The 15,242-nt window shown below is 41.7% G+C and overlaps 1 protein-coding gene across 3 annotated transcripts in view; it reads left to right on the top strand.

The window, feature by feature from the left end:
* The first annotated feature begins 7,645 nt into the window (after positions 1-7,645).
* LOC124214581 (uncharacterized) overlaps positions 7,646-15,242 on the top strand; it is a 55,939-nt gene continuing 48,342 nt past the window's right edge. The window contains exons 1-2 of one of the 3 annotated variants that reach the window (XM_069134600.1): positions 7,646-8,388; positions 9,451-10,087. In XM_069134600.1, the coding sequence (XP_068990701.1) occupies positions 9,938-10,087 (150 nt within the window). In that variant the 5' untranslated portion in view covers positions 7,646-8,388; positions 9,451-9,937. Of the gene's footprint in view, positions 8,389-9,389; positions 10,088-15,242 lie in introns of those variants that run through there. The other 2 variants (XM_046616985.2, XM_046616986.2) reach the window with 2 other exon arrangements.

Below are 15,242 nucleotides of genomic sequence, written 5' to 3'. Positions count from 1 at the left end.
AATTTTCTTCAGTCAAAGAGCAAGTTAATTGATTGTCTTGATAGTTTTTTTATAATACATTCATCACGATTGGCACTGCAACTGTTGTCCGGAAATCGGCTAGAACGAAGTTTTATGTTTCATTCAAATAGATTCGTATTAGAATCAAAATATCTATATTAGATAGCCGGCTTAACTTGTGATGTAACAGCCGTCCAGGGCGGTATAATCACTTAATCATAACGATATTATTTCAACCCCAGTACCGCTAACTATATGTATATGCCTTATAATTATTCAAAGTAAACCATGTTCCCATAAATGCTGCATGAGATTTGGGGAACGATCATGTGATATCTTGCGTCACGAAAACACTTGAGAGAACAGTTGACAGAGCTAGTATTCGTATAGTAGGTTACATGATCGTTAACTCTTGTACTGTGCTGAAAAGGTAGCTGAAAAATGCACCGAGTTCATTCAGCGCTGTCGGAACATCAGTTAGCTGAGGTAAACCAAAAAGGATACGAAACTTTGAACTTTTTTCCGTTCAGACAGCTTACAAGTCTTCTGAAGATATGATTCAGCTGAAAGGAAAATTTATTACAAATGAGCGTCTCTGTTATACCAAAACATAATAATCGCGAGCGTTTTTCCAAGCGTGTTTTCCGTAGACAAAGTACCAGTTTCTATGACGGTCGAGTGAGTCTGCAAATACGCATGCGCGGAGTACAAAAAATACCACTTTTAATCACTTTTTAAGTTCTAGAAGTTAAAAGTGGTACTGTCTCTACTGCGCGCATGCACTGTCGCGAACAAATCTGACATTACGTGAGCCTAACTTCAATATAGTGCTTCGTTAAAAAATGCGTAACATATACTTGTTATGTAAGGAATTGTATGCAACAACGAGAGAACGGTCTTTTCGCCTCGCATATTATTCGTCTTCGGCTCGTATGCGTGCTCACCTCTGACTCATATTGCAAATTTACGCTCGATCCGAAAAGACCGAGTTTGACTTATTCTTACACGATATGCTATTCTATACTATACAAACCGAGTACTCTGCAAATTCATATTTTATCGCCCTGAGCCAATAAAGCAATTAAAATTCCGTCTTCCGTGTAATAGATCTCTTCGTCGATCCAAACTCTCACTGATCTCCGCAACGATCTATCTCCACCCTGTAGACCTTCTACAACAAGGCTCATTAATTAGGGGATTACAACTCCATACATACCGACAAGGAGCCCACTAAACGTACACACTGTACGATAAAATAAATTGGGCGAAAGTTTCACTGCGTTTGAAATTTTCCAAGACATGCTGAGTAAATGAAAAAGTGGAAAGGGATGCCAATGGCGAAGCGGTTGATTTGATAGATTCGGTAACACGCGCATGGTTCGAATCAATTCCATTACACTCTGCCCGCATCTACCGGTCCATCGTATTTGCACGAAGGAAATCTATACGTATAATATACATGTATTTCTACCAAGTCGTAGCTACACTGCACAGATTCTATCTTCCGATTTGCAGCTCGCAAATCGATTCCTCGCAAGACTTCCTTCCGTATCTATACCGTTCGACGGACCCGATATCTTCCCAGACGTAAATGCGGAAAGTTTGCTTCCTGTGCGGCATAAATTACGTAGATATATATACGCCGGTATAGGTATAGGTATATACCCGGTACGTACAAGAAACAGTCGCGATATTAAAAGAAGATGACGATGCATTAATCCCTTTGGCATAATCTCAGGCTCGTGAATAAAAGGAGTGTTGAAAGGACCAGTTGAAGCTTGTAAACGCGTCTGCTGAAGAACGCGTCGACATCGACCGCCGGGCAGAACCGCTGATGAGATCCTCCAGATTTGGCAAATCCCTTATCTGTCGAGGCTTGACAGCGACAACAAAACCCATACAATCGCAGAAGGCCAGCTTCTACCATTATACAGAGTTCCTGGTTTTCCCCGTGAAGCTTTTCTCCCAGGATCGCCATTTAATTTCATCTCATATTTACGACCACCTCGTGTCCTTATCCCGTTTGTAATTACCTCGATGGTCTGATTTTATTGCATAAAAAATTGAAGAGCGCAGATATCGAGATAGGCGAGCATCTATCAATATCGAAGTAGGTTGCTTGAACAATGTATGTACATACCGTACACATACATAACCCTTTCGTTGAATAGGTAGGTAGGTAGGTATACGTATCGCAATATGGGGTCCAGGGTTCGTTATAAAAAAATCCATTCTCTCCGTCGGGCTAATTGATAATCTGAGGTATAATTAATCTATCTCATTAATGTCAAGCTTTTGATTCCAACAAATAGTATAATAATGACAATAATAATAACAATAATAATAATAGTAAAAACGAAGAGTTACGTAAGAACTTAAAATCAAACGTGAATATACACGACATTCCGTTGTTAATCGAATACACAAGTTGAACTTCGCGTTTAAAATTCGCTCGATAATTTAAACATAATTAAATTATATCCCTAAATCCTGTGGTCAGATGTAACATGAAATTGAATCGTATATAGTGGGACATTGCAGTAATTTATGTTAAAGTAATTATTTTTCGCTGTGGTAACTCACTGGAAAAGACGGAAGTTTCAAATTTCAATAAAATCCGATCTTGCGGGAGAGACTTTAACATATATTTCAAAATTTTTTGAGCTTTCATAAAGCACGTTAGTGTACAAAGAAAAACACTTTGAACGCAAATGACCCAGTGTGTCGTTTCCGTTATCGATTTCATGTAGCGTCTCCTCATCAGCAAATTCAGCTTTGTAAGATAAAATTTTCAAATCTAAACAAAGTTTGCAAAGAGTTTATAGCTAGCGCAAGTATAGGCACGAAGCGGGTATAAAAGGAAAGTTAACCCTCAGTTTGGCACGTGTTTACAAACGTAAACCTCATCTGATTATCGAACAGGCTGCAGCTGTATGCTTATTTTTACGAGACTCGGTGTCTTACTCTCGTAAAAATTAGTACGGAAGTTCAAATTACCTTTCCATACCTTATATACTCTTTTCCGATAGTTGTATCGTCGAGCTGCGTAAAACAATCAATCATTCAGAGTTATGGTACAAGAACGAGGGAGTAGGAAAATTGCAGCCTTTTCGGCATAATCAAAGAAATTATACACTACTTCGGCTATACGGCGGCGTTCTTATTATACATCGGGGGAAAGAACCTAGTCGGCACTATTCAACAAAATTATTAATGGCTCTAGATTCTCCGTCATCATAAATTATTGTAAGTTGGTGCAAGAATATCAAAGCGATATTTACACTGTTCATCAGTGACGGTAACGAAAGATTAATTTCTTACCCCACCAAGGCGTAAAATGGGATTTTACGGTCCGTTTTGCGGGTCTAAAATTGCGTTTTACACAACGGCATGGTGAAAATGAAAACGCACGAAAAAGGACAAATTAATTTCGGGAGAAACTACAGGCCAAGCTTCAGGAGGCATAATTAACCATTTTTATTTTCATTTGCAGTTTGAAAATTCAAAAATCATCAATTGAATGGTAAAGGTTAACTGAATTGAATTTTGCATTTGTAAATGACACGATCGAATGCGGATAATTTTTTTGTTTGATCAAAAAACTATCGGTGAAACAAAAATTTATATTATCATTACTTTTAATAGATATGAATAAATATATTTTTGACCGATAAAGTATCATTGTTCTTTAGGTGAAACTCCGCCCACGCACCTTCACCGAGGCTTCGTCCCTGAACTCCTTCCGCGCCCACGTACGGGACCTTTTTCTTCCTCCTTTTTTTTCCTCCTTTTTTTTATGAGATTGAAGTTAGTCACGTTACTGTAACAATGCATGTTCAGAAAAAATCTTTACGTTGCGCCATTAGAATTGTCTGAAATTAAGTAAATCATACCGTGCCAAACATACCGATATTTTTCAAAAACCAATTTCTTGAATGTCATTCTAAAATTCCAAAATAATGAATTTCTTCCTCGCGTTTCGTGACGTTAACGTTAATTACCGCAGCCTCGTCTTTTGTTGCAATTTTTGTACAATGTTCTCCAATTTTATGGCTCGTAGGGCAAAAAATATTGTTCGTATCACGAGCGTAACGATTTACACCCTAGTGCGATCACGCCGAGCACTCGGATCGTAAAACCGTGTTTTACGCTCTAAATACGAAAATTACCGTTTCGTTTGACAATAACCGGGTTTGATCAAATCTTATACAGGGATAGAAAAAAATTTACATTCGTGCTAATTATACCACCTATTTTACTGGTCATACAACAACGGCATTAGTTATTCTCGTTGCGTATACACCAGGTTTGTTGGATTTTTTAATCGCGTTGTACCGATTTTATATTTTCCGCGATTGAACAGATACAATGCTATGCCATGGCAATTTGGATATCAAATTCTGGTTCTCGAGGACAACCAGCATTTATGGTGGCGAATAAATTCGTACTTAGAACATAGCTGTGCGCGAAGGTTTTATTTGCTTGCCAATATCAGTAGACTAAAGGGAATATGAATGATCAGGAATTATGATTTATTTGCACGGATCGAAAGAGATAACGATTAATAGAAAAAAAAAAAAAAATTGAAATGAAGCATAACAGACACGGAAGGCTCGTCGTAAGCCTGATTTATAACAACGCTAATCATGTCATCATCGCTTGCTGCGTCTACACATGAACGTAAAAAGTGTTAGCAGGTAGTCTCGATAATCCGAAGCATCCGGTATCTCATACGGACGATGTCACCCAGAATTTATATTTTTCAGTCTTGATTCAACGGTATAGATAAATAATCATCAGCCCAGGTGCAGATGTTTAGGGGAAATCATTATTACCTAAAAGGTCGAGCAAAATTATTACCACAATTAATTGCTTCCATTATTTAATCAAATTCGATACGCAGGTAACAATTATATCTCTACTATCTTGAAAATACGGTACTGTTTCAAAGCTTATCACGCCACCGGTCAGCGCAGCCTCTGTGGAAACTGGAACCTGTCCAATTAGGGAAACTGATTTGTATACACTTTCACTTAACTTACCCTCGGGGGAGGATCAATTTTACGGAATGATATCGAGGAACTGTGCTCGCACATTATGCCAAAAGTATTTCGTTTCGTTTACGGATGATGTCGCTTCCGAGTTTCTGTGTAAAGAAAATATAATTACATCGGAAAATCGAATTTTGTATCGTATAAATTATACGTGTTCAGATCGATAAGGTTACACCAGCTGAACTTCGACCCGAGTAGATACTCGTAATTTTGTACGTAGTGCCCGAGTACTTCGATGACGTGAGGTTTTAATTAACGATTTCTAAGCAGGGAAACGCGACACTCGAAATATGAACGCTACACTCGAGGACGTTTTTCCTGTTACCGTTGAAAATTCTCGTTTCATCTTTCTACCGTTTCATACTCGGGCGTTCGTATATGCATGTATATAACGTACTCTACATTTATATGCATTACCTTAAATTGAACAGACTAGCAAACAGCGTCTAGGGGTTGCCGAGAGGTTATTCAAATCTCATGGCAACCGCGTTATGTTGGAAGTAATCGATGAATTCCACGTATCTCGCAATTACTTTATCCTACAAATCAGAACGCGGTCGCTACTGTACCTCAATCCATTGTAACATTACTTACGATATAATCTAATCTAAATCGTATTTCCATTGCTTTTCGGATGATCGTTGAAAAATTTCAGCCGATTAGCCTCCTCTAGACTTCACAAACTCCTCGCCGGGAGAAACTTCTTACAGTTTTCGTTACTGCACAGTTCTCAACTATTTTCAGTTTCTACCATAAACGAAAAAGAGTTCTGAGTACAAGACGAAAATGAGTTTTGTAATTTAAACCAGAAAGTTTAGTCTGTGAATATTAATATACATATATGGTCACTTGTGGTATTTTTTTTTTTTCGTAACTATTGCGATGATTTGATGTTCGTTTCACATTAAATTCATGTCACCTTACTTGACTGAGAAAATTTAGTAAACCCAAACAAACAAATTTAACGACGTGATAACCGGAAAGTGTATTGCCAACTATAATTACACTAAACGGTTACTTGTAACACATTTTCATGCAATAGCAACAATATAGGTTTTACTACATATAACAAATAAAAATTTTCTCAGTGTTTTTAAAAGAGACGAGAATCCTAACGTAACGCAGACAAGTTAATCTGTACATATTTATGACATGGGGCTACTATGTTTAATATTTTAATAAGACCTGCCTGTACCATATGTAGATTAAAAAAAAGCAATTCCGTCGGTTTTTTTTTTTCACGAGTAAAGCAGGGTTTTATTAATTATGTACACTAGGCTGCATAAAAAAAATCGACGGTTTTTTTTTCAAAATTTTTTGACCTTTGACCTTAAATAACTTTTGAAAGAGTAGATTTGTCATAAAATGTCAAGAACCATTTTTTGTAGACCATACAATTCCCTACAAAAATACGTTCTGGTTTTATCAGTATGCTAATGCGTTGATAAGTTATAAGATTTCAAAGCTAAAAAAAAAAAAAAAAAAATTCCCCATGTTATTTAACTGGGAAATGGAAAATCGGCATGAGGTACGTCTAAATATTTATATTAAGATTTGAAACTTGGACAGCATCTTTTTTTCATCATTTGTATCAATATTTTCGACATGATTTTGAAAAAAAAATAGTCGATTCTTTCGTTACAGTCCAATGTACACTGATATGAAAATTTCTTACAATCTTGTTCTCACATACAATACGTATAACGCTTCATGGATATGTGACCGGATTAATTAGCCTGACGAGCGAGTCAATGATCCCTGAGAGCAGGATTCAGGATAGAATAGATAATAACACGGGGTAATAGGTGCGGCTTTTGTGTTCGCAAGGTGAAACAAGTAATAACAGCGTTAACTTTGATGAGAAACAACACCTTCCAAAGAATCGGACCATCATTATTAGTTGCCATGCTACAACGTAGGTATATCTCGTATTATACGCTGCGAGTTCACATTCAACTTTTCTATCTCTGTACGTTTTCGCCATTGATAAAAATAACCCCCTCCCCCGCCCTACCCCACCCAATACCTTTGCCCCGCATCCGAATTCAATAGTTCACTGATTTCGAAAGATGTCACGTCGACGTCTTATTCCCATTTAATATCCTAAGACTGAATTTCCTCCGAGGCTTGCGACTTGCATAATACGGATGTAGGTACGTAAAACAAACTTGTGCACGTGTGTGTACCTATGCATATATCACGATTGCAATGCGTGCAGTCTAATGCAATGGTTCGTACACCTCATACATAACATACTCGTCCATGCATCGTATAAGATGCATATAACACGGGTTTATATAAATACATGCATACGGACATGTGTATATGTATATGTATGCACACACACACACATATATATATATATATATATATATATATATATATATATATATGCGATGGTGCGGGGGTGTATCGGAAACGTTAGGCGTGTGTGTGTGTGTGTGGGAGAGGCCGAGGCGGCGGGGGTGTTTCCCCAGTGGCTGGGAGGCAGGAGCCTGCGCGTTTCGAGGGGAGGATTTCGGTTTTTAATGCTGGGTGTGGTAGTGGGGGTCCTGCTACCAGAGTACGAAGAGCGCGGCGTGAACCTCGCCAACCCTCGCCCCGCAGCCGAGGGGCCAGTGACTTTCGTGGCATTGTAACACGTGCGCGGAGAAACAGCCCTTATAATACGATTATCTCGGTGTTTATCGCGGCGATATCGCGACAGAGCTTTTTTCCACTTTCGCGGGAACGCCTAAGACCCTTGTTGTCGTTGTTGTCGTTGTCTTTTTCATTTTTATTTTCTCTTTTTTCATACCGTTACGCATCCCCAAAACTGTCGTCGCACGTGATTTTCACCCTCTCCGTCCTTGTGTAGAATCAAATTTTACGGAGAGATAGTTAATAAATATGAAAAACCCGTCAACGATATAACAATAATAATAATAATCACAACTGCAAAATCGCAAACGAGAAGAATAGAACGTTAGGTATGAACTGGTCCGAAAATCGGCTGGAGCAAAGACACTCCGGGTGACAACGATTGCTGAGGAAAGTGTAAGCGCGGTTCGGTTAACGTCTTGGTGAAAAACGAGAAGAATATTATCGGAGCAACGTTAGGACGATTGATTATTGTGCGATGTTCGAGGCTGGTGACGAACGCGAGTGAGTGACGGTTTACCGATGAAATTCTGACGACGAGGTGGAATTCGTTCGAAAGTTGTTACACATTTTTCGAAAAAATATACGAGCGATGGCTGACCCTCCTAAACGCGTAACAACCCGATATTGGTGTATTAATGTTGTATGAACAAGGCATATAATATTGAGGAAAGTGAAGAGGATTTGAAAAGTGGTACAAAGTTTTCACTCTGGTATTCGGAATTCTTCCATCAGTTTCCACCGGTCTGATTAAAATCTGTAGTGCTCTGAAATAATAATGCTCTGAAAGATTAAACCTACTTATCGTTAGCGATTTCCCTGGCGCGTCACTTCGCGTCCGCAGCCCAGCCCTGCGGCTGTAAATAGCGGTAGCCTTTAAGGTCGGTGAATAAAATTTTGAAGTAATAAAAAATAGCTCGAAGCTGTCGAAGCAGAGGTGGGTTAGACGATGAGATTAGGAGGAGGCAAGCGGACCGGATATAGCGGTCTGTGAAATTCGATTTTTTTTCCCCCTTCTATCTTTCTGTTCCACCTACTATGATATCTTCCGATCCTCCGCTGCAGTGAGCTGTAACCCGAGGGTGCCGTGTATCTGACATAGTCGAATCGTTTTGCGGAAACCCCGCTAGTCGAATCGTATTAAAAATCATTTGGTCGAGAAATGCAAACATAGGTTTCTTATAGAATTTATTATAATATTTAATCCAGTTATAAGAGACGTACGAGTATAGGGCGTTATATAGGTGTGCGTACATATATATATTCGTAACGTACTGGCTGGGCACAGACCTAAGGCTTACTGAATGTTAGAACCTAAGCTATGCCGTTGGAGGCCATAATCCACTTATGCTGTGAACGCTTAGCGGTGTACTAACCATTCGACCAAGTTCCTTTGCTGGATTCTTTTCACCGTCATCATGACAAGAAAGAAACTATCCGTCTTCGGAATAAATCCAAACTGTCGTTGGAATTAGTGGTAGAAATTGCGAGCTGTTGGTGCGATGTGATTATTTTTACGATAATTTACCCCGTTATTTTTCGTTTTTCGTTGATTACGCGTGAATCTGAGGTATGATTATCATTTGTCATTTCGCGAAACGAAACGAGAGACTCGATTAACAGATCACGTATATTATAAACCAACTAAACGCACGTGGAATCCGCTAATAAATATAATCCATTCGCGTTACACAGGGAGACCCTTGTCGCCTTGCCCACGAGGGAATCCAGTTCGGTAACGTAAGTGGTTTTTAAGGAGCCGTGTTATACCGCCGGACGGTCCACACTTCGGGGATTTCCGGGGAAAAGTTTGCCGACTTATCTCACCGTTTCTGAAGGCTTACGCGGTGGATGGAGTTTTGAAATCTCCTGGGAAGCGGCCATTATAGTGCGGGAAATGACAGAGTATTGGCTTAGCCGGTTCGGATCGCATGCAAGCCCTGATAACACCCTCAACTCGAGCGGAAACGCCGCTTCTTGCTAACAACTATCGCACGTAAAAAGGATCTCTTTAGTTTTCCGCATCGAAGGATCCTATTAAGGGGAAGAATTCGAGCGGACCGAGGGAGTTTCCCGATCCCATCATTACACAGACGGCACCTCGCGGCCTCGAAGAGACCAAAACCAACCGCTGCTCTCGCCAAGGTCTCGAGATCACCGAGGAGCTGGGAACCCCCGGAGAAAATGTCCCACGTAACGCACAACGGGCGATCCCAGCCCACCAAAGCCAGACGGGAGGAGACATGAAACTGTCGGTATCGGCGTATCGAGCTCAGGCCAGTGCTCACAAGAAGATTCTGTGCAGTTATCAGCACCAGCTGAGCTACGGCGCCACCAGCCAGGCCGGGGGCCCTCGCACTCCGTCCGACCCCGCAGCGGGCCTGAATTTCAAGGTATGTGCCCCCCTGATCACGTACAGTAAAATCCGAAAATGCCCGAACCTTCCGGCTAACTTGTTCTCGGTCCGAAAAAAAATGCGAGTTCGATTCTGTACGAATTATGCGACAGTGACTGGCGAAGCAGCTGAGGTGATGAAAACCATTGATGCATTGTCGCGTGAATCGTACGGAACCGAAGTTGCATTTTGTTTCGGACCGAAAACAAGTCGGCCGAAAGGTTAATACATTTATGCATTTTACTGTACCAGTTGCGGCCATATTGACCGCTTGTAATTTAGAGGTTATGGCCAGAAATGGTACAGTCACGGTCCAATTCCGTTCCCCATTACTACGACCCTGTTCCCCCGGTCCTCGCTTTTGTTCCGGCCATCATTCTCAGACCGGCCCGCGTGAACTCGAATGGATTGCAATTTGCAACACCACCTACCGCTTTTCACGTTATAATTATGTAAACCGGGGTTCGAAATGACGCCATGCTGGATTACCGGGAAGGGTTGCGGGCAGGTAATTCCCCCGAGTCTCGGTCTCGATGAGAAGTTTAACGATCAGTGACTCACTGTAATTCCTCCACTCTCTTCGAGCACCGTCGAGAAGCCGTCTCTTTGTGCCTCATCGCTCGTGCCGCAAAGAGTTTTACACCTGCGAAGCTTCGACTCGGCAAATTTCTTCAATCACCGGTCACGGGGTGCGCAGAACGTGGTCAAACGGGAAATTTATACGAAGTTCAAAAGCCAATTCCCCTCCATAATTCCCCGTGCCGACTTGCTCGTATTCGTCGAGTGCCATTAGTCAAACCCTCCGAATCAGAGGCTCTCCGAGACACGTGGCATCGCACGAGACGACACTTGTCCCCTCAACGATCCGCAGGGAAACCAGTTAGTTCGCACGCTTTATACCCTCTTCCGGTTTTCTCGTCAATATAAGCGTACATGACCCTACCTTGTTCGATTCCGCGATAAACACCCATTACTTGTGATTCGGGGTAGAAGGTGTACGTATACTTTACGGACGAGGCTGCAGGGTGTCTCCTCGAGCTGCTGTGAATAATATTTCACTCTCCTCTCCCTCCCTACCACCTCCGTTTCGCGAATTGAATTCCGGTGAAATACAGACGAATATCTTTAAACGTAACGGGATTACGTCCATAACCCTCGGTTAAACCTTATACAGAAATGATATGTAAGCGCAGGCGCGACCGCAGGGAATGTCCAGCGAAGAGAAGAGATTTTAGGGGTGTTGATTAAAACGCGAGATGTAATCGTACTGCACACACTCACTTCCTTCAACACGGTTTTCAATTCAGGGCTAATTTTTATCTCGTCTCACGCACCTCGGTCACCTCGAAAGACTTTCGCGGTTTCTCCCTCAAAATACGATACAAATCTTTCCAGTTTCTATTCGAAAAATTCCCGAAGGTCTCTCTCTCTCTCTCTCTCTCTCTCTCTCTCTCTCTCTCTCTCTCTCTCTCTCTCTCTCTCTCTTGCGGATTCAAAGGATATACCAACTACGTATACTTGTACCGTCTAAAATCTTAATCAAAATCTTAATAAAAATCTTAATCAGAAAAAGCCTGTCCGATCGTCTTCGCATCCCTGGAGACCGTTTCTGCCTCCTCTTATAGGCGTCAAAGAGTTGAAAATCGATCCGCGGTCATCCTTCTTTGACGCTTTGCGCGATGGCAGAATCTTACGACCGTATACCTATACCCGTGTTCGTTTACAGCCAAGTCTCTGTACCTGACACAGATATCAATTCCTTCCCTCATACTGTTCACCATCGTCCGGACAATCGAGGGATTTGATACCCTCCGATGACTTCAGCTCGCCATCACCGCGAGTACGTGCCGCGGGCACCGGTTCTAGTTTAACGATCGGACGGTTAAGGTGTAATAATTTTCAACTCACTTCTCATTTGGGTTGGTCATTTATATTGTACATTTGCAGTTTCTGTCCCAGTTTCACTTCAACGCAAGCCGTCAACGTGCTATTTGTGCAGCTGTGCAGCGCATACATAATCAGGCATAAAATTATCAGGGATAAAAATTTTAATTATGCATGCTAAAATCCGTCAGGTTTTTATCCCGAATTACGCTAATTAATATGCTTTCTTAAGTATACAAGGCAAGGACGTTTCGTTAGCCGGGCATTAACGGGTACTGAGAAGTAGCTCTGCCAGCTTCCGGGCGCTGATTACCGAATATAAATGTTTTTGGTTCGGTTAAGGTTACTGCGTAAACGGGCCTAATTCTACAGCTGGGTAACCGAGGGCATTCCGTTCGAGAATCGAATCAGCAGCCCTGCGAATGCCCGTCACGACTCAAACCTCAATTTAGATACAGCCAGCCCCTGCGATCTCGTCTGCCGATATAGTGAGAAAATTTACAATGAACGAAGTTTAATTGCAATCTCTGCGTGGGGTTTAATGGAACGAGAGTGGGAATTAAGTGGAAATTGCACGGGAAAACGAAAGACACACGGTGTTTGTGGGCGGTGCTTTGAGGCGTCCGTTAGTTAGTTGGTACGCATTATACGTGGCTCGGGGTGAAATCTAGATGTGGGAAACCGGGAGTTTTCCGTGAAACTTGACGCTCAACGCCGGTAGATAGGCGACCGAAGTTATGCTTTGTGCCGCTAGGTATTTTTAATGTCTCTTTGGTTGAGTTAAGAGTTTTACAGAAAACTTTCGGTCTGTCTATGCGCGGATCGATCAATTATCTGTAAATTTTTTGTGCAATTTTGACGTCTTGTGGTATGTGCCAAGATGCAAAAATCTTGCAAGTTTCAGACCTCTGGTTTTTACGGTTTAGGCGTCAGTATTCAACTGTGAAAAAATTAATTTTCGTATTCGAATTTTCATCGTATCCTTACAGGAGTAAAAACCAATGATCCGAGATGTTTTTTTTTTTATAGTCTGATGTTTCCAACCGTAAAATCCCTGATTGGCTAGATCCCTCGGCGAAATATTTTTATTTCGTTTACATTGATTTGAACTATATTTCGGCGGAAATGTAAATTAAGTGAAAATATTTAGCTGAGACAAATCAAACATGTAACTTAACGAAATCAATCCTAGCTCGCACCATATGATTCCATTTCCAGTACCTTCTAAGAAAGTTATACTTTCGCGCAAAAAATTGCGCGTCTTCGGACGATTGTTAAAAAATTGGAGAACATCGAAAGATAAGCTTCCTTTTGTACAAACGTATTTTTTACGGTTCCTGAGAATTTATCCTAAAACGATTACACGGCTGGAAAAATCAGACTATGTATTCTACATCGAATTGTATTATTGGATCGTATTCTTTTACCACCACGCGATAAGGATACGATAAAAATTCGAATATGACAACCAATCTGTTCAAAGTTAAAAAACCGAACGATAAGAGCTGGAAGCCCTGAACGTAACAGAATTTTTGAATCTTATTACGTGTAACTGCGAGATGTGAAAATTGCAGAAAAATAGAAATTTGGTCCCCGGACCGTTTGACAAGTAATCTGCGAGCCTGCCCGTAATGTGTAAGGTACCGAGGTACACGCAGACACTACACATACATCGTGAATAGAAGCGAACATTGCGCAACCGTATAAAAGACAAAGTCTCTTCTCTCCTCGAAGAAAAGAATACTAGAGAGAGTCCGCGCTTCCAGCGTTTCACCACATGGCAACTCCCAGGGAAGATCAATATCCCCACCCGACGTATTTCTCTCTCGACTCGACTCGACTCTCTATACCTACCACTGTCCCTCTAGATGACGGCGATGCCGCCGGTCTTGGTATGTGTGCTACGACCACGTCGTCGGCTACGCGGAGCTATCCCGTCGCTCGTCCTCCGACCTCCGTCATCCCTTTTCCATCTCCGTCTTCCTTCCTCCCACACGCGCCCTTCCAGCCAGAGTCCTCGACGCCTCGTCGCCTCGATGCCTCATGGTCGCGTTCACCTTCGGCCCTCACGCAGCTCGGTCGCCTTCTTTTGCGCAGCTGAAATTTCAAATTCATTCGGTAATGTTACAGCGGTATGTACGCGGAAGAGAATTCTCAATAATCCCCCTCGCCTCCTAGTTTCCCTCCTTTTCCGTCTTCCCGATCTTCTCCCCTTTATCTTCAGATTTCTACCCCCCCCCCCCCCCCCCCCCCCCCCCCAAAAAAGGACGTTTCGTTCCTTATGTGTAGAAGTATACGCGCCGGATGAGGACGTCCTTTCACCGGACCTGGATATTCGATCTATATGCTCCGAGTGGCTTCTTATATAACGTTTCTCTGGGCTATCCTGTGACGCGAAAGGTCGAAAATGGAGAGTAGAGACATTTTTTATTTGCCGGTATTTCATGCGATATTTCTTACTGCAAATAATCCCGGTGCCGAAATTGACCGTAATCGGCCGGTGTGGACTACCGTCGAACAATTTGCGTGGTCTGTAATTAGTCTGTACTTGAAATTACAAATTTCGAAATCTACATGATACACAAGTTACATTATTACGTGGACAAGATCTGATCCTCGCATCAGAAACAGTCTATAATTGCAGACAAGAAGAGTAGCAGACCTCTGGACCACAGATTTTGCTGGAGTCTCGGGGAGTGTTTGTTTGGTCCGAAATTAAGAGTGAAGAATGGTTGAATGGATGAAACTACACAACAGAAGGTTCCTATTTTTTGGGCAAAGAAACACCCGCAGATGTTCCAGCAGAATCCGTGAACCGGAAGTCTGATACTCTCCTCGTGAGTATAACGCCGTTATCGCGGTGATCTTGTTTAGCAGCTTATCGCAAAGTGAGGAGGATCGATAAATCCGTAATTATTGGCGATGGCCGCGACCGTCGAATTGCTCGGCTGGATTGTTCGAATTGCGCTCGAAGTTATTTTCTCTTTCCATAAGACTTTGCAGGAACGTCTTTCGCCTTATTTTCCATTTTCCGACGAGGGCGGGAACTTCCTTCCTATGGAAATTGTTGCATTCAGGTGAAATTTTCTCCTCAAGAGTGAAATTTGATATTATTATTGGTCTCATGTTTTCCAAACATAAACATTACTGCCTCGTCAATTTCACTTGAATCAGTTTGGGATCGTCATATAACCGCGTATGACGTGAATTTGACAACGAAAAACAAAATAAAGAAATTACTGTAACATTTCAGACGCGCGACCGGCTGC

This window comes from Neodiprion pinetum, chromosome 3 (assembly GCF_021155775.2).
Source record: "Neodiprion pinetum isolate iyNeoPine1 chromosome 3, iyNeoPine1.2, whole genome shotgun sequence".
Lineage (NCBI taxonomy): Eukaryota > Metazoa > Arthropoda > Insecta > Hymenoptera > Diprionidae > Neodiprion > Neodiprion pinetum.
The sequence above is the reverse complement of the archived record's forward strand: the minus strand, read 5'-3'. Positions and strand labels throughout refer to the sequence as shown.